Source organism: Acanthochromis polyacanthus, chromosome 18, assembly GCF_021347895.1.
Source record: "Acanthochromis polyacanthus isolate Apoly-LR-REF ecotype Palm Island chromosome 18, KAUST_Apoly_ChrSc, whole genome shotgun sequence".
NCBI classification, from domain to species: domain Eukaryota; kingdom Metazoa; phylum Chordata; class Actinopteri; family Pomacentridae; genus Acanthochromis; species Acanthochromis polyacanthus.
In genome coordinates, this window is record NC_067130.1 from 34,262,484 (window position 1) to 34,289,952 (window position 27,469).

General features: G+C 43.9%; 1 protein-coding gene across 3 annotated transcripts in view; it reads left to right on the plus strand.

Annotated features, from left to right (window-relative positions):
* LOC110946179 (septin-5-like) overlaps positions 1-27,469 on the plus strand; it is a 200,908-nt gene that overhangs the window by 74,088 nt on the left and 99,351 nt on the right. Inside the window, exon 4 of one of the 3 annotated variants that reach the window (XM_051938410.1) lies at positions 15,447-15,958. The exons of 1 other annotated variant lie outside the window; for it this stretch is intronic. In XM_051938410.1, the coding sequence (XP_051794370.1) occupies positions 15,447-15,610 (164 nt within the window). In that variant the 3' untranslated portion in view covers positions 15,611-15,958. Of the gene's footprint in view, positions 1-14,010; positions 15,959-27,469 lie in introns of all 3 variants that reach the window. One more of the 3 variants, XM_051938409.1, reaches the window with a different exon arrangement.

Sequence of the window (27,469 nt, forward strand, 5' to 3'; positions counted from 1 at the left end):
GTTTCATCGTCCAACAAACAATCATCTGGTCACAGTGGTTGAATTATCACCTGAACAACTTCCCAGTTCCACAGTCTGACCTCCTGGAGGCAGGAACTCTGAAAGACTTGTCTTTTACATCTCAAACTTCTTTATTCATTGTTCCAGATATTTCCATAACCCTGAACCTGAACACTGAACAGTGAATGTGGAGTGAATCCAGTCCTGCTTTTAAACTACTTTGTCACACAGATTGATCTCAAATTGACCTGACAATTTTTGTCTTTCCTCAAAGAAAAGATTTTTTAAGTGTCACTTTGGTAAAGGTTCGTCTTTGTCTCTTCAGTCCATCAGACTTTGTCCCAGACGTTTTGAGTCTCATCTCTGGACTTTTTGGTTAATTCCAGCCTGTTCTTCCTGTTCTTCTTGCTGATGAGTGGTTGGATCTTCTGGTGGAGCTTCTGTACTTTAGTTCATGAAGTCTTCAGCCAACAGTAGACTGAGATTCTTCACTGCTGCCCTCTGGAGGTTGTTTTAGGTTCTTTCTTTACAGTTCTCACCATGTTTCTGTCATCAGCTGCTGCTGTTTTCCTTCTTCTACCCATTCCATGTCTGTTAGTCCATCAGTGGTTTCTGTCTTCTTCAGGATGTTCCAGATGGTTCTACTGGCTCTGATCAATGTTTGATCAGTGACTCTGATTTTAAATCTTCTCTCAGCTTCATAGTTTCCTGTTTTCCTCCACAGACAGCTCTCTGGTTTTCATGTTGGTTCCTCCTCTAACCATAGATGCAGTCTGCACAGAAAAACCCAAACCTGAACCTGAACGTGGACACTGAGCTCTGTTTATTGTAGAAGAATCCATGGAATAGGACCCACCAGGACAACTAAACACACCTGCCAGTCACATGTTCTAGGACTGTTGGTCACATGAAAGATGGGTTCAAACTAAAGGTTCTATCTTCTAAGTTGTGTATCAGATCCAGATGTAAAAACCTGAAATAAAATCTGAACTGTTGATCTCTGGTCTCATATTCATCGTCTGATGTCAAACCCAAATGTTTTCAGTCTGCAGCAGAAATAAAGGACCTGGTTTCACTGTTCTGATGCTGATGGAGGGGAGAGAAGGTTTTCTATGAATCTTTAATAAATCATGACTTAAAAACTGTATTTCACGTTTTATGGGTTATCTCTGTCTGATCTTAAATAAATATGAACATTAGTTTGATGATGTGGAACATTTCAGTGTGAGAAATGAGCAGAAATATCAGATTTCTTCAGCAGGACACAGATGAACTGTGGATGAAACCTCATGAGAAACAACAGGAAGTATTTAGAATTACAGGATTTATTTATCATTATTATTCAGTTACATTAAAAGCTGGAATTTATCTGAAAGGTTTGGTTCACTTCACTGAAGTCACACTGTTTCTGTGAAACCACGTGATCAGAGTAACACACACACACACACACACACACACACACACACACACACACACACACACACACACACACACTATGCTGATAGCTGCTGTAGTGAAACGTTGTCAAACCTTCAGAAAAAAACAGGATGGAATGAGGGACTCTGGGTTTCTCAGAAATCATGTGACCACATCTTTACCTATAAAAAGGTGATTCTCCTCCTCAGCTCCTCAGATCGTCTGAAGCAGCAGCTCAGGTAAGATCCTTTAATGACATTACTCTGGCAGATGATCCTCTAAAGTTAAACTCTTCATAATGATGGAACTTAAATTTCCTCTCATCAGAACTTTCCTGCTGCTTTTTCTGCTGCTGATCATTTCCTGAATCCTGCTCTGGTTCTTCACTCGCTGTTCTTCCTCTCAGCAGTTTATAAAATAGGAAATGATGCTGAGCCTCGTCTGTCTGCTGCTCTGCAGACAAACTGCATTCAGGTACATTCTGAGTCAGCTGTAGTTTAGTTCTAGAGTTTTATGTCAGAGGTGGAGGGACCGGACCCCTCAGAGACTCAGAACTTCAGAACCCTGGTACCAAACTGGGAGAAGGTCAGAGTCAGTTTACTGGTGCAGCAGAATCTTCACTGGTTTCATGTTCTGAAGTGTCATCGTTTTATTTTATTGGAGAGTGAAGATAAACTACTTCTCTCTCTGTCGGCTGTTTATTCTTCAATGATGAGGAAAACTGGATGGAGGACTCAGTCAGCAGTGAGCTCTGATCCAACAGAACATAGACATGTTATACTCTTACCATTATGATTGGTTGAAACTAGTGGGGGCGTGGTTTAGACTTCGCTCCAACTTTGCTGGCACATGATTCCTCCAATCAGGCAGCACTGTGTTCTGAGAGAAAACCTCCTTCCTGACCCTCATATCTCCAGCTGTAAATGTCCTCTGTGGTGGTTTCTTGTTGACCCGGTTCCTGTCCTGAGTGCTGTCAGGTTCAGTCAGAACTTCTTTGTTCACCTTGTTCCCCATCATTAGATGTGATGTGGGCGTTCCCATGATGTGTGTTTTATGTACGTAAGCAGCTGCATTCCTTCTGACCTGATCTCTCATCTATTCATTCCTTCAGAACTCAGGAATGATGCTTACATCCTTCTTACTCATTCTCAGATCAGTATAACTAATTTAACTGGCACAATAATGCAGTAATAAAGTCAGTAATAAACTAGCAACACATCTAAACAAATAAATCCCAACAGGAGGAATCAGCTCCATCACAGCTCTTCATATCTAAGACAGTTTCTCCTGGAGTATAAAGTGCATATTCAGATTTCAGTGTAAATACTTTACTATGCACTAGTGGTTTTACAGACAGCAGATCTGAACACTGAGGCAGAAATAAAAGAACAAACAGTCTGATAATGAAAACACAGCTTGTTATCCTCAGACTGTAAAAACTGCTGCAGCTCTGCAGAGGAAAAACTCTGAAGTGATGCGATCTGAACAAAGCTGTGTGAAAATGGACTTGGACCCAAAAAGAAGATGGAACAAAGTTTATCCACTTGATCTTTTTTTTAATGATGAACTTGTTGGTTCATTGATCAAGCTTTTCACAACAATGAACTGATGATAAGAGGCGGGGCACGGCTCAGTGGGTAGAGTGGCCGTCTTGTAACTGGAAGGTTGCTGGTTCGATCCTCGGCCTGTTGTGTTCATGTCGAGGTGTCCCTGAGCAAGACACCAAACCCCTAATTGCTCCTGATGGGTCATGGTTAGCACCTTGCATGGCAGCTTCCACCATCAGTGTGTGAATGGGTGAACGTGATGTGTCACATGAAAGCGCTATATAAATACAACCATTTACTTTAAGAATGTTGCTGCTCAATAAAAACAGGTGCAGGAGTAAATAAGCAAACACAGAAGCTTTGGCCTCGTTGGTGGAGGAGTTGCACTGGGAGTCTGGTTTCTTGCACTTCCATTCACTGGAACATTTAGCTTTGCTGCTGCTTTAGGAACTGTTGTCTCTGTGTTAGAAATGACAGAAGAGAGAAGACATGTGGAAACAGAAGAGCTGGAAAGAAGTCAAGGGGACTTTTGAACCAATAAAGACCTAGAAGAAATGAAGACGTCATGTCAAAGGCTGGATAAAAGTGGAAGAACCTTTTTTCAGGCTGAAAAGACTCTAACAGTCTTAGAGAAGCTCCACAAGAGTCTTGGGTGAGTGTCCAAACTGGGCAGGGTTAGGGTTAGATGCTTTGATGGTGGCTGTTCAGCTGATTGGTGTAGTTGGTGCTGCTGGTGTTCATTAAAAACATGTTCAGTGTCACAGAGAGCAGAGAGACTTCATCATCCAGTCAGCTGAAGAGGAAAACAATCTGTCCTGTTAGGGTTTCTATAAACCAGAACCATCATCTTAGGTGGAGCTCAGAACAAGATGAAGCTTCAGTGTTTCCTCAGAATAGCTGTGGTTGAATGTTTTGGTGGAATGTTTACAGGAGACTAGAACTGCAGCGTTCCAGGTAAATTGATGGTCTGACTCTTTAATTGATGCTTCATGAAAACTTAATTTTCCTTGGCAGCTCTGAACACGTCATACACACACCTTAAACCACAGAAAATCCAAACCTTTTATGTCACATTTTTAAATGTTTTTAGCTGATATCATAAATGGTCTCTATCAGTGATTTAAAGTATTCATCTTGATATATTTATTTAATCTTTTATCAAATGACAACAAACTTCATTCCGTTTTCAAACCAAATTAATTATTGAATGTGAGAAGCTAAATATTATTTGGTTCATTTACAACAACTGTCATTAACTGTCATATTAAAATCCAGGGGAACAACTAGCAGAGCTGCTTCATGATCCAAACTTCAGAACTTTACATTTCATTGTGCTGGTTGTTGTTTGTTGTAGTGAAGGGATGAAGGGGAACAAAGCTGCGTTAAATATCAGATAATGACAGGATTACAGCTGTGGTCTGCATCTGGTGGGGCAGATAAACTTCTATACAGTCTGTGGTCTGTGTTTCTGGAGAAGAATAAATCCACCATCAGTCTGCTGTGAAGAAGCCTTTTCCATGAACCTCACTGCTGATGAGAAGAACACCTGTAACCATGGCAACGCTGCACAGCTAACATGACCACAGGTGTAGTCTCCAAATACAAAGAACATGTAAAATCTGATTAAGTGACTAAAGTTTGCTGAAACTAGAGAGACTTCCAGATGTTCACATGATGCAGGTCTACTCAACACGCCTTTGATCCGTGTTGGACTCTGAACATCTGTCACTGGGGTTCCTACTTCCTGTATTTCCTCACACTTCACTGACCAACCTCACAGTTCCACTGAAGTCCACCAAATAATGACCAGGATGAAGTTCAGCTCCTCTTTAAACTCTGGATCTTCATCTCCAGGTTTTTGCCGTCAGTCAAACATCAGCATCACTGGATTCCTCCAAAGACAGACCAACTGAAAGAGGCTACAAGTGAATCTCAGCATCCTCTCTGCTCAGAGATGCTTGTTCCAGCCTCCTTCACTGCTCTTTAAAACACCATCAGGACCAGAGTTTAAACCAAGTCCTGCTGCCTCCTCTGGACGTTACATGACTGATCTGATCACAGACAGTTTGAACAGAAACCAATCAAATGTCCAGCAGAGTTTAATGTGTGTTACTGATGAAGGTGTGCTTTGGTTTGTGAGTGAATCCCTGCAGATCTAACTGTGTTCCATCAGCCTCAGCTGGATTCTGCTCATGCTAATGAGCTAATGCTACGTTTAGCCTTGCTGAGCTGCTGGCAGACCTCAAACCTGAACTGTTAAACTGCTTCTCCACTGAGTGCTGTCAGAGACAATCTTTGTGTCCATGACATCATATTGGAGGATTCTGACCTCATGTGAATTCATTCTGTTCACATCAAACTGAGCTGAATTTCACAGCTTACATTTAGTAAATGATGTCAAATACTGACCACAGAGGAGTTGGACTTTAACACTCAGTATTTGTCTCTTTTACATCTGATTGCTATTTACAGACTTCTACACCTCAGACCAGTGGAGCTGTTTAAGGTGAATTATTTCTGTTTTAATGTCATTCAGAGACTGAAGAGCAGCCACCAAGAACATCATCATCTTCACAGTGAGGATCCCTGAGCATCAGATCACAGCATGGCAACGTGAGTAACAGCCCTCTGATGAATACAGCTGAACTACAGTCCAGCTGTTCTCATGTCCAGATGTTTCTGCTGTCAGGGTTAGAACCAGGATGGAACAGTGGAACTCATCCATGTTAACCAGCAGCAGCTTCATCTGAAGTCCTGATTTTAGAACGTGATCTGACCACAAACACAGGAGTTAAAAACAACCACTGAGCTGACAATTCAGAGATTTCATGTCAAACCGTCCTCAGAGAAGTGAGAAAATACCAAGTCTTTATTTTTACTGACTCTGTGCACAGCCTCCATCTGAGAACAAACAACCACAGAAATGTTCTGTTTTCAGTCATGGGCCCAATCTGCAGCCAAGATTTTTACACAAAGTTCTTATATTTGTCATGAGGTGCTTTTGGAAATAAAGTCTCTAAATAAGTGTGAAAAATGTCTAAATCCGGCGACAAAGTCTCTGAAATGGCAACACTGCTCACAGGAGCTACAGAGAAATCATTCAGATGAATTTAACTTGATTGTAAACTGACTGTAAATGGTCTGACAGCAGTAGAACAGAAACCAACCAGTGATGTCTCTGTGGCTGCATCCATCTTTAGATCCAGTCTGTAGCTGAAAACAAAGCAGTCTGCCTCAAAATACTGATGCTCTGACTCTGAGTCACTGCAGGATTCTAGTTGTTTCCAGCTTTTCTTTCACCCTCAGTTCTATTTGTGTATTTGCTGCACAGCTGCAGGACAAGAAGGGACTGGAGGACACTGGTTGATTTTATGGGACATTGAATGTCCACTAAGAGCAGATAAATGAGTCTGAGTAATTCCAGTAATGAGGAGGAGTCCTACCTTACCCGGGATATGGATCCAGGTGGTCCTCCTGGATCCAAGTTGAGTAGAGGAGCTCCTGGCTGGTGGCTGAGTCTTGGTCCATGGGGTTTGGTAGGACACAGACCAGGAAGTTACATGGACCTCCACCCAGTGGACCCACCACTCACAGAGATGGTCTTTGGGGTCAGGTGCAGTGTGAGCAGGATGGTGGACAGGACAGGAACCTGGATGTGATGGACTCTGGTTGTTGGGAGGAGGAGCAGCACTGGATGGAAATAGTTGAACTCAGTTCCACACATAGCAAAGATCCTGGAACCAGACTCCTCCTGTATCAGGGTGGTCCAGGGTGAAAGGTGCTGGGTGGGGGAATTTACAAGGTCCTGGTGAGTTCTGCTTTGTTGGAGTTTCCTCAGAGAACCAGAGGGTCATCTCTCTGTGACCACATGTCATTGAGGGAAAACTCTGACAGGTTATGTTCTGAACAGCAGCTCAGAGTTTTCTGCTTTCTTGGAGTCTCTGGATGGTTCCTGGAGGGGTTTCACCTCAAGACACCATAGTTCCTCTGAGAGACCTTGAACACTCACATGTACAATGTTTTAGAAACCTGGAGGAAGATGATAGGGGGAAACAGCTTCCCTGATCTGAACCCCAGTGGTGTTCTGCTGTTGGACTTCTGTGCCAGACATGGATTGGCCAAAACAAACACCATGTTGGAGCATAACGTTCCTCATAACTGTACTTAGTACCACAGCACCTTAGCCAGAGGTAAATGAACAACTTTGTTGTTGTATCACATCAGCCGTCCTTTTGAGCTTGATTGGTCCAGAGGTCTCCTGAAAAAAGAGTCACATACCAGAAGGGCTGCAGCTTCATTAGTCACTACAGTAAAAACTTGAGTGTGGGAGGAGTTCAGGAAAGACTTTTGGTTGGTCTGGTGGAGTTTCTGGAAAACTATTTGATGCTTCAGTGAGGGAAAGCTGAAGTGTGAAGACTCGGGGAAGGTCTCACCTTATCTGTGGCACAAGTAGTGCAAGTAGCTGCTCTGTGGTAGAGGTGTTAGACTTCTACAAGATTATACCCAAGGTTCTGAAGGCTCAGACAGTCATGGACTGTCTTGGCTGAAACTCATCTTCACTGCTGCATGGGCATCATGGATGTTCCCATTTTCAAAAAGGGGGACCAGAGGACGGGCTCCAACTACTGGGGTATCACATTTCTCAGCCTCCTCAGAAAAGTTTACTCTCGGGTTCAGGAAGGGAGACTGAGCGATTGTAGAACCTCAGATTCAGGAGAAGCAATGTGGATTCTGTCCTGGTCGTGGAACTCTGGACCAGCTTTTTACCCTACAGACCTACTGAGGAGGGGCTGCACAGTGGAATAGTGGTTCGCACTTTTGCCTTGCAGCAAGAAGATCCCTGGTTCAAATCCCGGCCTGTGTGTGTGTGTGTGTGTGTATTTTCTGCTGTACTTTATGTTTTTAAGATAAGATAATCCTTTATTGGTCCCCAGAGGTGAAATTCAGATATGGCAGCAGCACAGGGCAACTACAAGGATACAAGGGTAGTAGCATGCATTGGGTTCAAGAATTACACATATTTTTAGGACAAACCAAGGGTGACATATAATAAACAAAACAAAAAGGGGAAACAATAAACTGACCAGTAGCAGCACACAGTATGAGGTTTTCACAATGTCGAAAAAGTGTCATCCAGGACAACTGAGCTATGCAGTGCAGTGAAGTAAAGTGACAGTGATATTAAAATGACACTGTGAGGGTAACAAGAGTTAACTGCAGTAATCAACAGGAGTTATGTACAGTAATTACAGGGGGGGGCGTCAGAGCAGTGATGTACTGTGGCCTCCGCTGCTGTTTAAGAGTCTGATGGCGGTGGGCACAAAGGAGCGCCTGAAGCGCTCAGTTCTGCTTCTGGGTGGGATGATGAGCTGGCTGAACGAGCTGCCCATGTCCCACAGCTCCTCGTGGAGAGGGTGAGAGAGATTGTCCAGGATTGCCCTGATTTTGTCCATGATCCTCCTCTCTGCCACGGTCTCCAGATTGTCCAATTGAAGGCCCAAAACAGAACGGGCCTTCTTCACCAGTTTGTTAAGCCTGTTGACCTCACCAGTCTTGATGCCACCCCACCAGCACACCACGGCAATGAAGAGTGCGCTGGCCACCACAGACTGGTAGAAAGTCTTCAGGAGCCTGATGCGGATGCCAAACGACCTGAGTCTCCTCAGGAAGAACAACCTGCTCTGTCCCTTTCTGAAGAGGGTGTCCGTGTTGTGGGACAAGTCCAGTTTATTGTTGATGTGGACCCCAAGGTACCGATATGAGTCCACCCTCTCCACTTCCTCCCCCTGGATGATGATGGGGGGCAGGGGACCTCCTGCTCCTCCGGTAGTCCACAACCATCTCCTTGGTTTTGCCAATGTTGAGCTTCAGGTTGTTGCTGTCACACCACATGACGAAGCTCTCAATCAGTCCTCTGTACTCGCCCTCGTCATCATCAGTAATGCATCCAACAATGGAGGAGTCATCGGAAAACTTCAGGAGGTGACAGGAACCAGAGTTGAACCGGAAATCAGAGGTGAAGAGGGTGAAGAGGAAGGGTGCCAGGACGGTTCCTTGGGGTACTCCTGTGCTGCTTGTAACCACCTCAGAGATGCAGCCGTCCACCTTGACATACTGCGGCCAGCCTGTGAGGTAGTCCAGGATCCAAGTTGTGGTGTCGGGGTGCAGTTGTATCTCCAGCAGCTTCTCCCCCAGGAGCCAGGGCCTGATGGTGATGAAGGCACTGGAGAAGTCAAAGAACATGACTCTCACATTGCCCCCAGGCCTCTCCAGATGTGACAGGGCCCTGTGGGTGAGGAAGATGATAGCATTCTCCACGCCGATGTGCTGCTGGTATGCAAACTGCAGGGGGTCCAAGAAAGCAGAGAGCAGAGTCCTCAGGTGTTGAAGAACCAGCCTCTCAAAGGTCTTCATGACATGCAACATCAGTGCCACAGGTCTATAGTCATTGAGAGCGCTGGGACGTCCTTTCTTAGGTACCGGGACGATGCAGGAGGTCTTCCACAGGTTGGGCACCTTCATCAACCTCAGGGAGAGATTAAAGAGGCGCTGAAAGACTCCAGCAAGCTGCCCGGCACACACTCTGAGGACTCTGGGGCTGATGTTGTCCGGCCCACTGGCTTTGTTGGTGCGGAGTTTGGAGAGCTCCCTCTGTACCTGGCTGTACATGAGTGTGAGGCAGGGAGAGAGGGAGGGGGAAGGGGGTGAACTGTCTGTAGGAGCCACTAGCCAGCTGAGGGAGGGGGGCGGAGATGTGTCGATGATGGGGGAGGAGGCAGAGGCAGAGTCTCCAGTCGAGGTGTGAGTGGGGGCTGGGGTGGGGTGTGAAGACCCAGATCCACTCTCTGAGCTCACAGAGGTGGGGGTTGTGTCGAACCTATTAAAGAATAGGTTCAGCTCAGAAGCAAACTCTGGGTCTCCTTCAGTTTTTGGTGCAGGTCTGTTGAAGCCTGTCATCTGTTTCATTCCACTCCACAGCTCTCTGGAGTTCTCCTGCCCCATCTTGGCTTCTATCTTCTCCCTGTAGCTGTTCTTGGCCTCCCTCAGTTTCTTCTTAAGCTCCTTCTGAACAGCCCTCAGTCCATCCCAGTCCTTAGCCATGAAAGCCCTCTTCTTCCCGTTAAGGAGGCCTTTAATGTCCTTATAGGCTTGTTGTTGGAGAAGCAGAGGATCTTTTTGGTCTGGACAATGTTGTCCTCACAGAAGCAGATGTAGTCTGTGATACAGTGGGAGAGGCCTTCAATGTTCTCACCATAGTCCTCTTTAAAAAGGTCCCAGTCCGTGACATTCAAGCACTCCTGCAGTGCCTCCTCTGTGTCCTTAGACCAAACTTTTACAGTCCTCGTGGTGGCCACCTGTCGTTCCACCAGCAGCCTGTAGGTGGTATCAAGGTGAATCAGGTTATGGTCTGCCCCCCCCCCCCCCCCTCAGAGGAGGGAGAGAAGAAGAGCTGTATGCTTCCTTCACGTTAACATACAGGAGGTCCAGGGCTGTGTCCCAAATCGCATACTAACGTACTACTCATACTAAGTGTGACGTCAAAATAAGTATGCAGTGCGTTCACATTAGATAGTACGAAAAGACTGAGTACGTGAGAAATACCCGGATGTATACTATATGCGGAAAATTTTTAAGTATGCGCGGAGACCACACCAGTCATACTCAACCGCCCCATAATGCTTTGCAAGCTACCCACCGAAATGGAAGCCTCCGCGGGATATGTGGCCGGACTGGGGCGATTTTTATTTTATGTTATGTGGTTAAGTAGTCATCCTAATCACCCCACAGATTTGAGAAATAGGCGTTTTCTGACCAACGTTTAAAATTTGTCAGACGCCTCACAACGTGCTATGAATGCTAGCAGCTAGTTGCAGCAGCTCGCTTTGCATACAGAACAAGTAGCAGCTACCTCCAGTAGCCTGCAGCTACAATTGAAACGATTCGCATAATCTGGCTAATAACTGCATGAGGAGTGCCGGCTTGAAATTACCACATTAATTATGCGACTGTTTGTTAGCGTAAAATCGACCTAAAGCCGGCATTCAGCCGAGATATTTGATAGCCGTACTTCCGGTTTTTGTCGTCGGAGGTTTGAAATGCATTATGGGAAACGTAGTAGTATACTACAGTGTGAACGGTCGGCATTCTAATCATACTTATAGTACGTAGTATACAGTATGTACTCATTGAGAATGTAGTATGTAGTACGTTAGTATGCCATTTCGGACACAGCCCAGGATTTTATTCCCTCTCGTAGCACAGTCCACGTATTGTGTGAAGGTTGTTAGGACAGGAGAGAGAGAGAGACATGATTGAAGTCCCCACTGATCAGTATGAGGGCGCTGGGGTGTTGGGTTTGGAGTCCCGCGATCACAGCATGGATGACGTCACAGGTGCCGGCCGCTGCAGCTGACGGCGGGATGTAAACAGCCACAGCGATGGTGTGTGAAAACTCCCGTGGTAGGTAATACGGACGTAATCCCACCGCTAAAAGTTCCACATCAGGGGTGCAGACACTCTCCTTCACAGTCACATGTCCGGGACAATACCATTTGGAGTTCACATAGACAGCAAGTCCCCCACCTCTCCTCTTACCGCTCTGTGTCCCCTGGTCCGCTCTGACCAGCGTGAATCCGGCCAGGTCGATCACACTGTCTGGCGTTGTCCCCTGCAGCCATGTCTCTGTGAAGATAAGCAGGCTGCTCTCCTTGTACACCTGCTGGCTGTTCACTAGTGCCGTCAGCTCGTCGGTTTTGTTGGCGAGTGACCTCACGTTCCCCATAATGATCGATGGGAGAAAAGGTTTAAATCTCCTGTTCCTCTCGATCCTCTCTCTGACTTTGGAGCCGGCTTTCTTCCCTCTGCGCGTAGCCCTCCAGATCTCATCAGGTACGTGTGCAGAGGGGCAACCGACTCCATTACGGTGCTGCAGAAGTTCCTCGCGTGTGTATGTAAGCATTGTATTCAAAGAAAAGTTCCGCTGTGATCAACGAAATTCCACCAGAAGTACCACAACTAAAACGTTGCGGGATTAAAATCAGATGAGTCCAAAAAATAAATAAAAATAATAACAATAGAGGGGAAAAAATACACAAAAAGGAGAAAGTTGAGTAGGAGCTGCTGCAACAGGCAGCCGTCTCCCAGCGCCCGAAAGTGGTGTAGTGTATTTTACTGGAATATTTTCCATGTATATATAATGGAGTTTGCATGTTCTCCCTGTGCATGCGTGGGTTTTCTCCGGGTACTCCGGCTTCCTCCCACAGTCCAAAAACATGCTGAGGTTAATTGGTTACTCTAAATTGTCCGTAGGTGTGAATGTGAGTGTGATTGTGTGTCTGTATATGTAGCCCTGTGACAGACTGGTGACCTGTCCAGGGTGTCCCCTGCCTTCACCCGAGTCAGCTGGGATAGATTCCAGCACCCCCCATGACCCTAGTGAGGATAAAGCGGTGTATAGAGGATGGATGGATAGATGGATGGATGGACCTACTGAGGAGGTCATGGGAGTTCAGCAAATCAGTCCACATGTGTTTTGTAGATTTACTGTGTCCCTGGACGGTCCCTGTTGGAGGTATGGAAGGATTATAGGGTATCAGGCTCATTGTTTTGAGCCATGCAGTCCCTGTCCAGCCAAAGTGAGAGTGATCTTGTTTGTGGAGTTCATGGACAGGATCTCAAGGCCAGCTGGGGTGAAGAGGGAGTCTGGTTTGAGGATCTCAGCATGGACCAGAACTTTCAATGGCATTGGAGCAGGTTACAGCCAAATGTGAAGCAACTGCCCTCAGACTCAGCATCTCCAACCAGTGGACAGCTCCCTCTGGGTTGGAAAGGAGGTTCTGCCTCAACCAAAGGAGTTAAAGTACCTTAGGAAGTTGGTCACAGTGATGGTAAAATGCATCACAACATGGACAGACAGCTTGGTGTAACATCAGCAGTCATGCAGTTGTTGAACTGAACCGACGTGGTTCAGAGTAAAATGAACTGGAAAGTGGACCTAGAACTCACAAGAAAAACTAGACAGACAGACAGACAGACAGACAGACAGACAGACAGACAGACAGACAGACAGACAGACAGACAGACAGACAGACAGACAGACAGACAGACAGACAGATAGATAGATAGATAGATAGACAGACAGACAGACAGACAGACAGACAGACAGACAGACAGACAGACAGACAGACAGACAGACAGACAGACAGACAGACAGACAGATAGATAGATAGATAGATAGATAGATAGATAGATAGATAGATAGATACCTGTCGACCCACTGTCAACAGGGTTTTCTCACATTAACATTTGAGACTGTTTGAATGACACTATCTGAGGAACTACTGAAGATAAAAAAAAAGTTTGGACACAGTTTCTCATTCAAATCAGTGAGAAAGTGTGTCCAAATTTGACTGGTAGTGTGTATAATGCAGAAGGTAGCTAGTAATATTTTCAAAACCACTTGTAGCTGCAGGTCACAAAACTCCATCCATCCATCCATTCTCTATACACCACTTTATCCTCACTAGGGTGGTCACAAAACTAAATATACAAAATACTTTTAATATGAAATACTTGATAACTTTCAGGGTCCAATGTCATTAATGCTACTGATTCTAAATCAATGATGTTATCAGAAATAACAGAAAATTTCTGAGTTTTAATTCTTTCATAATTCCTCAAATATTTGTGTTCAGACTCAAATTTTATTGTGAAATAAATTGTCAAGAAAAAACCTGCAGACAGTGGATCGAAGGAAAGATTTTCAAAAAATAATCTAAAATTTCACTGATATGATTTTAAACATCCATAGTTTATGATCATAAAAGTTTCAGTAAATCAGACATGACTGAGCAGAAGGCTGCTGATGATTAGACAGAAAAACCCAGAAGAGACCAGAGGAAGTGAGTGAGGTTCTGACTGGATCATTAAAGATTCTGGAACTCAGATAGTAAAGATGTAAATGGTAATGATAGAACTACAGAACAATAAAACTTTGTACATAGAACTTTATATGAGTATTGAACAGGTTCTCTACTTTTCTCTGCAGGTTCAGCAACGTCTCATCTAAATACAAGGACATCATCTCCAAAAGTCTTCTGCTACGTTCAGGATCTCCTTCTATCTACCAGCTGAAACCAAAGAAAGAGACCTTTGGAACTCTGACAAAACTGACTGTTGGAGAAAGAAATGTGAACAAGATAAATAAAACCATCTTACTTGTAGGAGAAACAGGAACAGGAAAATCTACTCTGATCAATGCTCTGGTCAACCACACCATGGGAGTGAAGATGGAGGATGAGGTCTGGTTTCAGATCGTAGAGGAGGAGAAGAAAAGTCAGACAGAAAGTCAGACATCAGATGTGATCGTATACCAGGTTTGTGGTTTTGAAGATGAAACTCTGCCCTACTCTCTGACCATCATCGATACTCCTGGATTTGGAGACACCAGAGGAAATAAACGTGACCTCCTCGTCCCTCAAAAGTTGTTGGTCTGGTTTCAATCAGATGATGGAGTTCATGAAGTTAATGCAGTGGGTCTGGTGATGAAGTCCAGCATAAATCGACTGAGTGATCGACTGAAGTACATCTTTGATTCAATGATGTCTCCGTTTGGAAAAAACATCGAGGAAAACATCGTAGCTCTCATCACACACTCAGATGGAAGAAATCCTAAAAATGTTCTTCAGGCTCTTGAAGCTTCAGAGATCAAATGTGCCAGAAATGAGAACAATCAGCCTGTTTACTTCCTGTTTAATAACTGTCAGCATGAAGAAAGAACAGAGGAAGAAGAATTCGGGTTAGAGCATGCATGGAGAGTAACAGATAGAGGAATGAAACAGTTCATGACCTTCCTGGAAAAAACTGGAGCACAGAAGCTGAATACAACAGTTGAAGTGTTGAATGAACGAGTCAGACTGACAGCCTGCATCAAAAACCTGGAAGAGAGAATCAAGTTTATTGAAGGAAAACAGACAGAAATCATACAGGTTGAAGAAGGTCTGAAGAAACATGAAGAGATGAAGAAGAAGCCTGAGGAGTTCATTGTGGAAGTTGACGAGATCTACAAAGATAAAAAAACAGTTGAAGGTGGGTGGCGGTGGTTTGGAGGTTATAACGGAGCTCTCACCTGTAATGTCTGTAAAGAGAACTGTCACTATCCATGTACAGTGGCTGCCACACCTGGACACTGTGAGGTCATGAAAAAAGGAAACTGTACTGTATGTACCAGGAAGTGTCATAAATCAGATCATGTGAAAGAAGACAAGATATATGAGAACATAACAAGAAAAGTGAAGAAGACTCTGGAAGACATGAAACGGAAATATGAAGAGAATTATCAGGCAGAAGGTCAGAAGAAGTCGAGTCTTTTGGAAGATCTGAAAAAAGAAATCAATAAGCTGGAAGCAGATAAAACTCGGTTCCTGGAGGAGGCCTACCAACATGTTGTCAAACTGAACCAGATCGCTCTGAAAGTTCATTCAGGTTCCACCTCCGTCCAGCTGGACTTCCTGATTGAGAAGATGAAGGAGAAAGGAGACACAGAGAAGGTCCATATGCTGGAGGAGATGAAAAGAAAACAGAAAGAAGGAAACAAAGGAGCAGTGCAGTCTGTGTGGGATAAAATGAGATCAGCTGGGAAAGAATAGATGAAATGAAAGACATCAGGCTGAGCAGACAGACAGAGCAGCAGCTGGACATTTACCATGAAGATGGAGGAAACTAATGATTATAAACCACAGCTTGTTTTAACTCTCATGTAATCAGTTGATCAGAAAATAGAAATGTTTTCACTGTTTGATCTCCTCCTGACTGTTAAAAAGCTCCATCAGGGTCTCAGGACCAAAAGCTTTAAAGCCTCCTACACAGACGGGAAGATGAGGAATATTTGAGTCTTTCTGATGTTTGTCTTCTTTGATTGTTTTTAATGTTCTGTAGACTTTAATGATGTTAAAGCTCCTTGTAACTCCACTTATAAAGATAATAAAGGAGTAAAGGTAGTGATTGTGAAATGTGATGACCTGAATCATCCATGTGGATAAAGTGTTTTCAGTTTTGACCTGTTGTGTCTCCATGGTAACAGCAGTGTTGAACAGTGTCCCAGTTCTGCTTCCTGGTGTTCACTCTTTGAAAAATGTGTGCTGAGTGAAAAAGTGTGTTTAAATGAGAAAACATGTTCAGTCTTTAGGCAAAGGAGTTTTGGAAACTTTGTTCAAACCATGAATAGTGTTCAAGGTTTAGACAGCAGAGTCCTGTTTTAGAGAAATGTGTGCAGTGGATGGAGTTTAGGGTCTTATCCAGTGAGAAAAACTGAATATTTTTATTTTTCTGACCTGCACAAAGGGGGGAAACATCTGTGAGGGGAAAAAAAAAAAAAAAAAAAATCACCACTTTTAGTTGGTAAGATCCCCTCCCCCCCCTCAGCAAACCCTCATAGTGAGGTCATTGTGGGTTTCCAGGAAGCATCACTCCCTGCTGGGTGTGGATGGATGTATGTTACATCTGTTGTCCACCAGGTCTGTCCTTTGTCTCAGTTTTCAGGTTCCATGTTCAGTCTGTAGGACTGTCCTCCAGTCCAGATTCATCTCAGAGCTTTTTCCATTTTCTACACTTTTAGATCAAACACAGTTTCATCATATAAGAGCAAATGTTGTTCACAGATAGTTTAAGTTTTTGTTGTCAGTTTACAGTTAGTAACTGAAAAAATATTTTGCCAACAGGATACCTGTTAAACATTAAAGACAAATAACTTGCCTAAGAATCCATATTTCATTACTGACATGAGAACATTTTAGGTATTTGTTTAAAATGTTTAAGTGGTTTTAGGAGCAGAATGAAGGTTTGAATGAGAATTTTAGAACAATTGTTACGGCGGGTGCTGGAGGCTCAGAAGCAGGAAATGAGAGAGTAGATCACAAGTAGTTTGAAAAAGCTTATTTTATTACAGCAACAGGGAATAAACACAGCTGGACTACAAACAGAAACTGAACTAAGGAAACAGAAATACTGAAGTCACATAAAGTGAACTCTGACCACTAGTGGCAGGGAGGACTAATGACAGCTGAAGGAACCGTTGATCCACTATTGGCATTACCAAGGCAGGAAGACAACTCGGGCTGCACAGTGGAGTAGTGGTTACAACTTTCACCTTGCAGCAAGAAGATCCCCGGTTCAAATCCCGGCCTGGGATCTTTCTGCATGGAGTTTGCATGTTCTCCCTGTGCATGCGTGGGTTTTCTCCGGGTACTCCGGCTTCCTCCCACAGTCCAAAAACATGCTGAGGTTAATTGGTTACTCTAAATTGTCCGTAGGTGTGAATGTGAGTGTGATTGTGTGTCTGTATATGTAGCCCTGTGACAGACTGGTGACCTGTCCAGGGTGTCCCCTGCCTTCACCAGAGTCAGCTGGGATAGACTCCAGCACCCCCCCTGACCCAAGAGAGGATAAAGCGGTGGACAGAGAATGGATGGATGGAAAACAACTAAACGGGGAAGAACTAACCGAAACTAAACCTAGCCTCAAGTAACACTGAAAACAGCTCAGAACTAAATCCAAAACCCAACTATAGACAGGCTACCTCTAAGGTCTTAACAGGAAACATCACAAAATCACTTCTGGTGTTGCTGGGCTGGAAAACCTGACTGACATCAAGGCGGGGCAGCGTCCATACAGAGCAGAGCCAGCTTCTCTTCAACAGGAGGATTAGGAATCCTTTCTCTCCAGGGTTCAGGTGACTCCATGATGGTACTTGGTGTCCTGGGGGTCAGACAGAGAGGAAGCAGGCCAGGATGGAGGGGCACTTTCCTGAGAGCTGGCAGCTGTAGAAGACAGGTGGGAGAAGATGTAAGAATCCTGGTCCATGGAATCCAGGTAGTAGACGGAAGAACCAGAGGATCCAGGTCACCAACAGCAGGCAGAAGTCAGCACTAAAACACACAAAAACAGAATTACTGAAAGACTAAACAGCTCAGACTATTCAACTCACAGAACTCACTGTGGGATGAAGATGAAGCCACCTTTAAATGAGGCTGCAGTGGTTGGCTTGCTGGCTTCCACCTGCTGATCATGAATCGTCTACACCTGGAAGTCATCAGGGAGCCACACACCTGTGAGGAGAGAGAGCGCTGCCACAGACAATTTACTGTCATTTATGCAGAGTTTCCCTGTCTTCTATGATACAATCCGTTGAAGTATCCCTTTACATATCAACCCTAAAGAAAAAGCTAAAAAAGGCCAAAATGATAAATCATGAACATCTAAAAGCTGTATTTTTATGCATCACTGTGTTTTCCTGTGTGACAAATGGTCCTGCTTTGAGGGGAAAAGTTTGAAATGTGGTTTTCATATTTTATATCAACACAGCAAACAGTTTTAACCACGTAGAAAATGAAAGAAGAAAAACAGAATTTTAATGAAAAGAATTAAACAAAGACTAATGATAGCGAGCTCATGAACAGGATTTATGTGATTTTTCATGGAATTAATCAAATTATTTGTAGAGCACTTTACTCTGGAATTTCTCTCACAGCCATGGGCGTAGTAGTGGGGGGAAAAAGGGACCTGACTACCCAGGGCCCGAGTAGGGAGAGGGCCCATGAAAATCCTGATTTTTTTTTTTTTGGTGATGTTTTTATTTGGAAGGAATTGGGCCCTCTAATTAATTGGTGCCATCATTTATTTAAAATATATTGATAACATCAACATATTGGACATCCTGGGGCCCCCTCTTGGAGGCGCAAAATGGTTTAGTCCGCCGATAGACAGCGCCGGCGACAAGAGTATCAGTGAGCCCAGACTGAATGACGTGAGGTCATCATGCTGCCCAAAAAGCAGAAATCAGGGTATGAGAAAAGGAAGGAATGTGAAGAAAAGGAAAAAAGGCAAAATGTCGGGAAGCAACTCATGACTATTTTCTTTCCGAAAGGTGAACAGAGTTTGCTTGTTACGTAACTGCATCCAATTAAAGTTAACGTTACGTCCACTCCAGACAGCTGCTGCTGATGTTTGTATGCTAACGTTAAATCTTTAGCTTAGTTTGCCAACCACGCTGCTTGCTACAAGTAGAGACGATTACGGGCCAGCTAACGTTAGCTGTCAACATTAACCAGTTTCAGAAACAAACAGTGGCGCTGGCGCAGCTGGAGCGGCTGGAGCAGCAGTGGGCAGCCCTGAAGATGAGGCAGAGATAGTGCATAGGGATGAGCAAAGACAAGGTGAGATCGTTCAAGTATTCAAGCGCCCCTCCGTCCACGTTGGTATGTTGGTTCGCAAGGGAGAGAGAGAGAGCTGCTGACTTGTAGAATTGCTGCCTAAATGCGAGTTGTTTACCAAAAGTGTTAAATAAGTAAGACTAAAAAAAACAACAACTGAACCTCATTGACTTCAGTGAAAAGTTATTCATATGTGTGGAACCAGCCAAGCAAAAATCATTTTAAAGTTGTTTTTTTAAACTGGAATGCACTTTTTCCACTTTGTATTTAAATCCTGATGCAAAATATTTGCATCAGTTCTAGAGGCCTTTATGTTTATATCAATAAGTAATGCACTAAATCTAAATAGATGTTCCTTTGAGATATCAAACAGTTTTGTTTGATATCGTTTAGCTAATGTTTGAAAGGCTTGCTAATAGAATATCTTCATTTAAAGTCAAAACCGTTTATAGTTTTGTGTATAGTATTGATGTCATGATATATCTTAGGTCCTCACTAGTCTTTCTTATCTCCAGGTATGTTATCGGTATTGGCCTTTGTAGCAGAAAGTTATTGGTTATCAGTATCGGTTTAAAAACAAAATTATTGTGCATCCCTTGCAGTTTTAACTGAAACAAGCAGCAGCCAGTGCTATTATCAAATAGGATGTGTTATTACTATAATCAGGCTGAGGCTAACATCAGTCATGTATGTTTCATGCTTGTAGATGTGTTTGAGAGTATCGAGGAGGCTGGAGAGAGAGAAAAGGAAGGGCCAAGTGAGGGAAATGCAGATGAGTTGTTGTCAGAGGACCCAGGACTATGGCCAGAGAAGGTAACTGCTCAGCAGAGAGAGACCATAGTTTGCAGACTGGCTGGTGAAAGTGTAGACCTGACCAAAGTGGCACCCAAAGACAAGGAAGGCAAAGCATTTCCTAGCTATCTTCAATATGTTAAGTCGGCCAATGGGCGTGAGAAGATTAGGAGGGACTGGCTGATTCACAGTGACAGCACAAAGGCTCTGTTCTGCATCCCATGCCTTCTGTTCTCACTACTGTACTATGGCAGGCTCTATTGATAAGATGACATTGGTTTCTGCTTTTTACAAAGGCCTGTCACAATTTTTTTTATTCACATTGAAACTTAATATTTTTCTGAACAGTATCTTATTTGATTCATGTTCAAGAATAAATGTTTTTAAATCAAAATTTGAGTGTAATGTAATGGATTAAAACATTAGTACACAAACCAGATGTAGCCTAATGTTTATAAGTATCTGAGCACAAGTAGGCTAAATGCATCAATTCAGGTGGTGAATTAAAGAACCATTCTCAATATAATCTGATCTGATTGTAGCTTAAAACCCTATTTATGCTTGTTTATTTATAAATCTTTTTTTTTTTTTTGCTTGTACGCTTCATGCACTGGCATCGATAGGGGCCCGCTGACATGAAGAGTGTACAGGGCCCAGAATCTGGTGCTACGCCACTGCTCACAGCTCAATATAAACCAAGAAGACATAAAGAGACAGAATCATTTGCAATCTGTGCGTCAACGATGAAACCAACGTTCTGTTGAAAATAATGAAACTACAGAACACAAACACAAATATTGTCTTCCACTGATGTTACCATGGACTGCTGTGCTGCCAATAAACAGACAGTTGTGAGCAAAAGTTTGCATCCACTGGTAAAGTCATGGCAGTCTGGAGTTTTCACTGACTCCTAGAACTCTGAATTTTCTGTGGTGGAATCATTGAAACATCATCAATCAGATCCCAATATCAACATCAATCAATCCGCTCACATTAAACCCTCATGATGTCTTTACATTCTGAACGCTCGTCTCGTCCTCAGGGCCCAAAATGAGCCGCCTCCACTGAGCCTCTAAGATAGAGCAGCTCACTTTCAACCAAAAATCTGTTTTACGTGAAGAAACAACCTGTCCTGCATCACACACTTTGTGAATGTCTGAGTTTTACCTCTTTAGAGGACAGAACGACTGGATTGAATCAGTGGACACCACTCGTTTTTACTACATGACACATGTTATAACTACTGCCTTTACTAAAGTAGAGGTTTATCATCACTGTATTTGCTGCTGAAGGTGCTGCACAGGTGTAAGCATTATTTGTTTAGCAAGAGACAGTACTTCTATGTTCTAAGAAAGTGGCAGGAATGTGCAGAAAGTAGCAGGAATATGCAGAAAGTAGCAGGAATATGCAGAAAGTAGCAGGAATATGCAGAAAGTAGAAATGTGCAGAAAGTAGCATAAATGTGCAGAAAGTAGCAGGAATGTGCAGAAACCGCATACTGTATACTGCACAATGGGATGGAAAACTACAGAACTCAACTACAAAATGCTTTTCTTCTCACATCTTTTGAATCATTGCTTCTACCTACAAGGTGCAAATCCTACAACAACTATAAGAATAAAATAATAGATGCAAAACAAAACATGAAGAACGTATTAAACTCCAATTAGTGCATGTGGGACAGTATGCTAGTGTGTGGCATGGACTTTACAGATGTATTCATCACATGTGCACAGTATTTGTTTTACAGTCTGAAATAATCTCATCCATGGTTGGTTTTACCTTGTCATAACCATACTTTCCTTATTTAGCTGTAGGGTGAAAAGTAACTCTGTTCTAAATCTCATCTATGACCTGCTGGGTACTTGCTGAAGAAATTTCGCTCTTCGTCCTTCAAAGTCTGCTGCAGTGGGGTGTTTGTTGGTATTCTGGCATACAGTGGGCTGACCAACACAGAGCATGAGTCTGAGAAGGTAAACTGACCCAGAACATTTGGAGAGTTCACATTTATAGGGATGTCAGAGGATGGATCAGAGGGTAGAGAGGGGACTGTAGGTGAATACAGAAGGTAAGACAAAAGGAACATCTCAGAGGATGGATCAAAAGTGTAGGGAGAATTCACGGATTCATGGAAGGAGTTTTAACTGTTTTATTAACAAGTTTTGCCAGGAAATAACAGCAGATCCAGGACTTCATGGCAACAGCAGTATTACGTCAGCATAAAGCATAACTGTAGACGTAAACTGGCAGTGTCAATCGATATGAAGACCAACAGCTCCCTCTAGTGGTGCTTACTATGAAATACATTATATACATCACATCACATCTCCCCTCTTCAGTTATTTCCAATTAGCAGTTTAACATTTATACTTAGTTCTCTTTTATAGCTATTTCACACGTTTACGAAACTTATTATAATTTCATGCTTTACCTTTTTAGCTGTATAATAACTTTCATCAAACTCTATTTAGAACATTGGTTAACCTTAACAAATAGTTACTTTTATCCTTAAACTCAAAATATGAAATGAAGTACTATAACAATGCAAGAGCCTTAGAAGGACATTTTACTCTTAAACATAGTTCTTAAACCTGGTGGGTGGTTTAACAGTTCTCCCAGCTAGGGTTCTTTTAGGAGAGGTAACTGAACTCGGTTGAATATTTGGAACACAGGAAACAGGTGTGCTAGCTCTAGTGTGAGTGGTATCTGTGTCACTTGGAATTGCAAAGTCACAGTCATTACTGCTCTCTTGTCCAGCACTTTGAGTTGCTGGCTCAGGCACGTCCTGCAAATGCGTCCTGTTCCTGCGGGCAACAGTCCCTTGGTTGGTTGGATGAGATAGAACCTTGGCTCGGTGGCTTTGGCGATAACTTTTGCTGGGGTCTTCCAGCCCTTCTCGCCGTCCAGTTTTACCGTGACGCTCTGTCCAGGTTGAAATGTAGACAGGGGTCTGGCCGAATGACGCCGTTTGTAGAAGTAGCGGTAGGCAGCTTTAGTGTGTTGGTCCTGTAACCGCACCGCCTGGCGTTCAACCACAGTTGGGCGTAGCTGCTGTGGCAACACAGGTACAGTCGTTCTGATTTCACGTCCAATCATCAGTTGAGCAGGGCTTTGGCCTGTGGCAGTGATTGGTGTGGCTCTGTAGCTCAACATTGCGAGCTGTGGATCAGGATGGTGAAGAATTCTCTTTGATATAGCCACACTCCTCTCTGCTGCGCCATTAGCTTGAGGGTAGTGAGGACTTGATGTCGTGTGCTCAAAACTGTATTCCTCACTGAACTTGTGAAACTCTGCCGAAGTGAACTGTTTACCATTATCTGTCACCAGTTCGAATGGAATTCCCCATCTGGCGAACACACACTTCAGACTTGAGATGACTTGGTTGCTGCCTGTGGTAGGTAAATGAGAAATCTCGAGTAATAGTCTGTTGCTACTAAATACTGTTTACCATCCAGTTCAAATAAATCTGCAGCTATCTTCTGCCAAGCTCCTAGTGGCAGTGGGGTGATGATCAGTGGCTCTTTTCTTTGAGTGGGTTTGTTCTTGATGCAAAAGTCACATGAGTTTACTAGCTCAGCGATGTCTTTCCTGACACCTGGCCACCACACTGACACGTTTGCCCTTTTGCGGCCCTTAGTAAGTCCCTGATGACCTGTGTGTATTTGCGACAACACAATCTTTTGCATAGAAAGGGGAACAACTATGCGGTCATCATACAGAAGGAGATTGTCAACTTCAGATAAGTGAGCTCTAGCTGTGTGATAGTTAAGCAAGTTGTGTGGCAGGTGAGACAAATCTGAAGGCCAGCCATTGCTTGTGTAATGAATTACTGTTTGAAGAATGTTGTCGTTGCTTATGGCGTCTCTTATTGCATTAAGTCTATCTTTGGTGATTGGTTTGGCTTCAATCACTCCTTGGACATAAGTTTCAGCCTCATGCTCTGTTTCTGACACATTACAGTCCTGCAGGGGGTTTTTCAAGACAGGGTGTCAGCCACGATGAGTTGTTTTCCCGGTACATGCACAGCTTCTGCATTGAACTTCATTAAACGCATCAATAACCTCTGACACCTAACGGGTGCTTTGTCCAGGTCATAGGTGTTAATGAGCGGAACCAGAGGCTTGTGGTCGGTCTCAAGCACGAACCTGTCCATACCTTGTAGATACCTCCCAAAGCGTTCACATGCCCACACACTGGCAAGGCATTCCTTTTCTATCTGGGAGTACCTGCGTTCAGTCTCTGTTAGTGTCCTCGAACAAAAGGCGACTGGTCGGAGCCCTTCGCTGTGCCTTTGGTAGAGTGCGCCTCCTAGGCCATAACTGCTGGCATCTGCGCTTACAACAGTTGGCTTTGTCATGTCGTAATATGCTAGTACCAGAGCTGAAGTGAACATGCCTTTTACCTTTTTGAAGGCTTCTTCTTGCGCTTCGCCCCATGTCCATGCAGTGTCACTCCTCAATAGACTGTTTATTGGGTGCATGACTGTGGAGAGATCCGGTAGGAATTTTCCCAAATAGTTTATCATTCTGATTCTCTGTCGTAGCTCAGTAATGTTTGTTGGGCTGGGAAGACCCGCGATGACTCTGACTTTCTCATTGTCTGGTTTAATGCCACCCTTCCCGATAATGTGTCCAAAGTAGCGAATCTCTGACTTCCTGAACTGACATTTGTCCTTGTTTAGTTTCAATCCTGAAGTTTTTATTGTCTGCATCACAGCTTGCAGGTTCTGGTCATGGTCTTTCATGTCTTTGCCATAAACCAGGATGTCATCCATCACCACCACTGTTCCTGCGTGGTCTCTCAGGAGCGAGCTCAATTTCTGCTGAAATATTTCCCGAGCAGATGTTATGCCAAAGGGAAGTTGGCGGAAACAGAAGCGGCCCACCGGCGTAATGATAAGGTTTTAAGTTTCCTGCTGCTCTCGTCAAGCGGGATCTGCCAAAACCCACTTGAAGCATCCATTGTGGAGAAGACCGTTGTGCCTGACAGTTTTGGTGCAATGTCCTCCAGTGTGGGCCGGATGAACTTTTCTCTTTTCACAGCTTTATTCAGTCTGGTAAGATCGACACAGATCCGTGGTTTCTTGTTCTTTTTGATCACTGGCACCATAGGAGCACACCAGTCTGTGGCTTCCTTCAGTTCCTCTATGATGCCAAGAGATTGCATTTGCTTCAGTTCCTCCTCTACTTGAGGTAGGATTGGAAATGGAATGCGCTGTGGTGTCACAATGCTGTATGGCTCTGTGTCCGGCCTCAGCTCTATTTTGACTGGATCACACTTTAAAAGTCCAATGTCACCAAAAACATCATCAAACGACTCTAGTCCATTTACTCTGCGCACTAGTCCCATTTTGATTGCAGTTTCCGTCCTAGCAGGTTTGTTGTGAATGGGCCTGACATTATGTAAATCCAAAAGGGAAAGTCTCTCCTTACCTCACACAGTGTGTCATAAACTTGCCTTTGCACACAAGCTTCCCACCTGGGCTGTTGAAGGTTGAATTTGTATTCACCAGGAGAGGACGCTGCCGTAGCTTTGAATATGTTTCCTCTGGAATCACTGTTACATCTGCGCCAGTATCAATCCTGAAGGTAACATTTGTACCATTAATTTGTAGGTCTTCATGCCATTTGTCTTCATCACATTCAGTGACAGTCCCTAGAAACCATGCACTGCCTTCATCACTGTCACAGTCTGTAGCTTTAAGTGCATTTACACTCTTAGTTTTACACATTGCTTCAAAATGACCCATCTTATTACATTTGCGGCAGCGTTTACCTGTAGCTGGACATACATTGTAATTATGTTGCCTCCCACATCTTGTGCACACTTTCTTTGCTTGTTGTGTCACATTTTTGAATTGTTCATTTGTTTTTGCATACCTCTTGTCATACTGTCTGGGCTGCTTGAACTTGTGAGCAGTAACGGCGCTTACGTCAACGTTTGTTGCTCTGGCATTTTGTGTTTTAATAAGCTCAGACTGTCTTGCAATGCTGACTGCTTTCTCCAACGTCAGGTCCGGTTCGAGTTGTAGCTTTTGCGACACATCTCCATCTGTAATCCCAATCACAATGCGATCATGTATCTGTTTGTTTTTGGTTGTCCCGAAATCACAGTGCTCTGCTAGCTTATAAAGCTCTCGAACAAAAGCCTTAACACTCTCCCCTTGGAGCTGTGAGCGTCTGTGGAAACAGGCACGTTCGTGTATTGTATTCCTCCTGGCCACAAAATGTTCCTCAAACTTTCTCATCACTTTGTCATAGTAGTGCTCGACATCCTCCGAAAACGTGAATGTGCTAAATATAGGTTCTGACTCTTTGCCCATAGCATATAACAGCGTATTAACCTGTACATCACCGTCTTCCTGGTCCAGCTTTGTTGCTATCCGAAAGCGGTAAAAACGTTGTCTCCAGATCGGCCATGCCGAAGGCTGGGTGAAGTCAAATGTTCAGAAGCTTGAAACTTAGCCATTTCGTTGCTTCAGTCTTGTCCTCAGGGCGAAAGAGCAACTTCTGACACCATGTCATGAATTCACGGATTCATGGAAGAAGTTTCAACTGTTTTATTAATTCAATTCAATTCAATTTTATTTATATAGCGTCAATTACAGTCAAATCGTCTCAAGACGCTTTACAGAACCCATATGCCTGACCCCCAGAGCAGCCCAAAGGCGACAGTGGCAGGAAAACACCCTTTAACAGGGAAGAAACCTCGAGCAGAACCCGGCTCTATATAGGGGGGACCCATCTGCCTGCTGGCCGGGCGGGTTGAGAAGGACAGAAGAGGGCAAGGGGGAGGGATGGGAGAAGAGGGAGGGGTGGGAAAGCAAGGAAAACACAACACACATTTGGATACATGCATGACAGGATATGTGGCACAGACAAAGTATAAGCTAACATTGAAAACTGACTCATAGTTTACTCTGATGATGTACGGCTCTGACATTAAACATACTCCTTATATAGCTAGCAGTAAAATTCAAACAGTATGTAAGTTAGCATAACAGTATAGTGAAGGCGATGCAGAGTTGACTGGTGGAAAAAGGGAGCTGGAAACAGAGGGCTGGAGGAAGGTCAGCAGCAGCATCCCACAGTGGACATGATGGAGACTGGACCAGCTGGTGGAACATCGACCACAGATCTGAAGCATCCAGCTCTGGGACCAGGGACACTCGGAGAAATAGCACAGGGGGAAACAGAGTGAATGTACTGCAATAACGGTATACATATTAAATGTAAAGGTAGATAGAGAAGGGCTCAGTGCGTCAAGAAAAGTCCCCCAGCAGCCTATAGGCCTATAGCAGCATGACTAGAGGCAGAACGAAGGGACGTCCAAGAGGGAGTCAGCTGTACAATGAAGACACAAGCCGAACCCCTGTGGGTCACCCAGTCAGCCCCAACTATAAGATTTGTCAAAAAGGAACGTTTTAAGCCTGGTCTTAAAAATAGAGAGGGTGTCTGCCTCCAGAACCCAAACTGGGAGCAGGTTCCACAAGAGAGGAGCTGATAA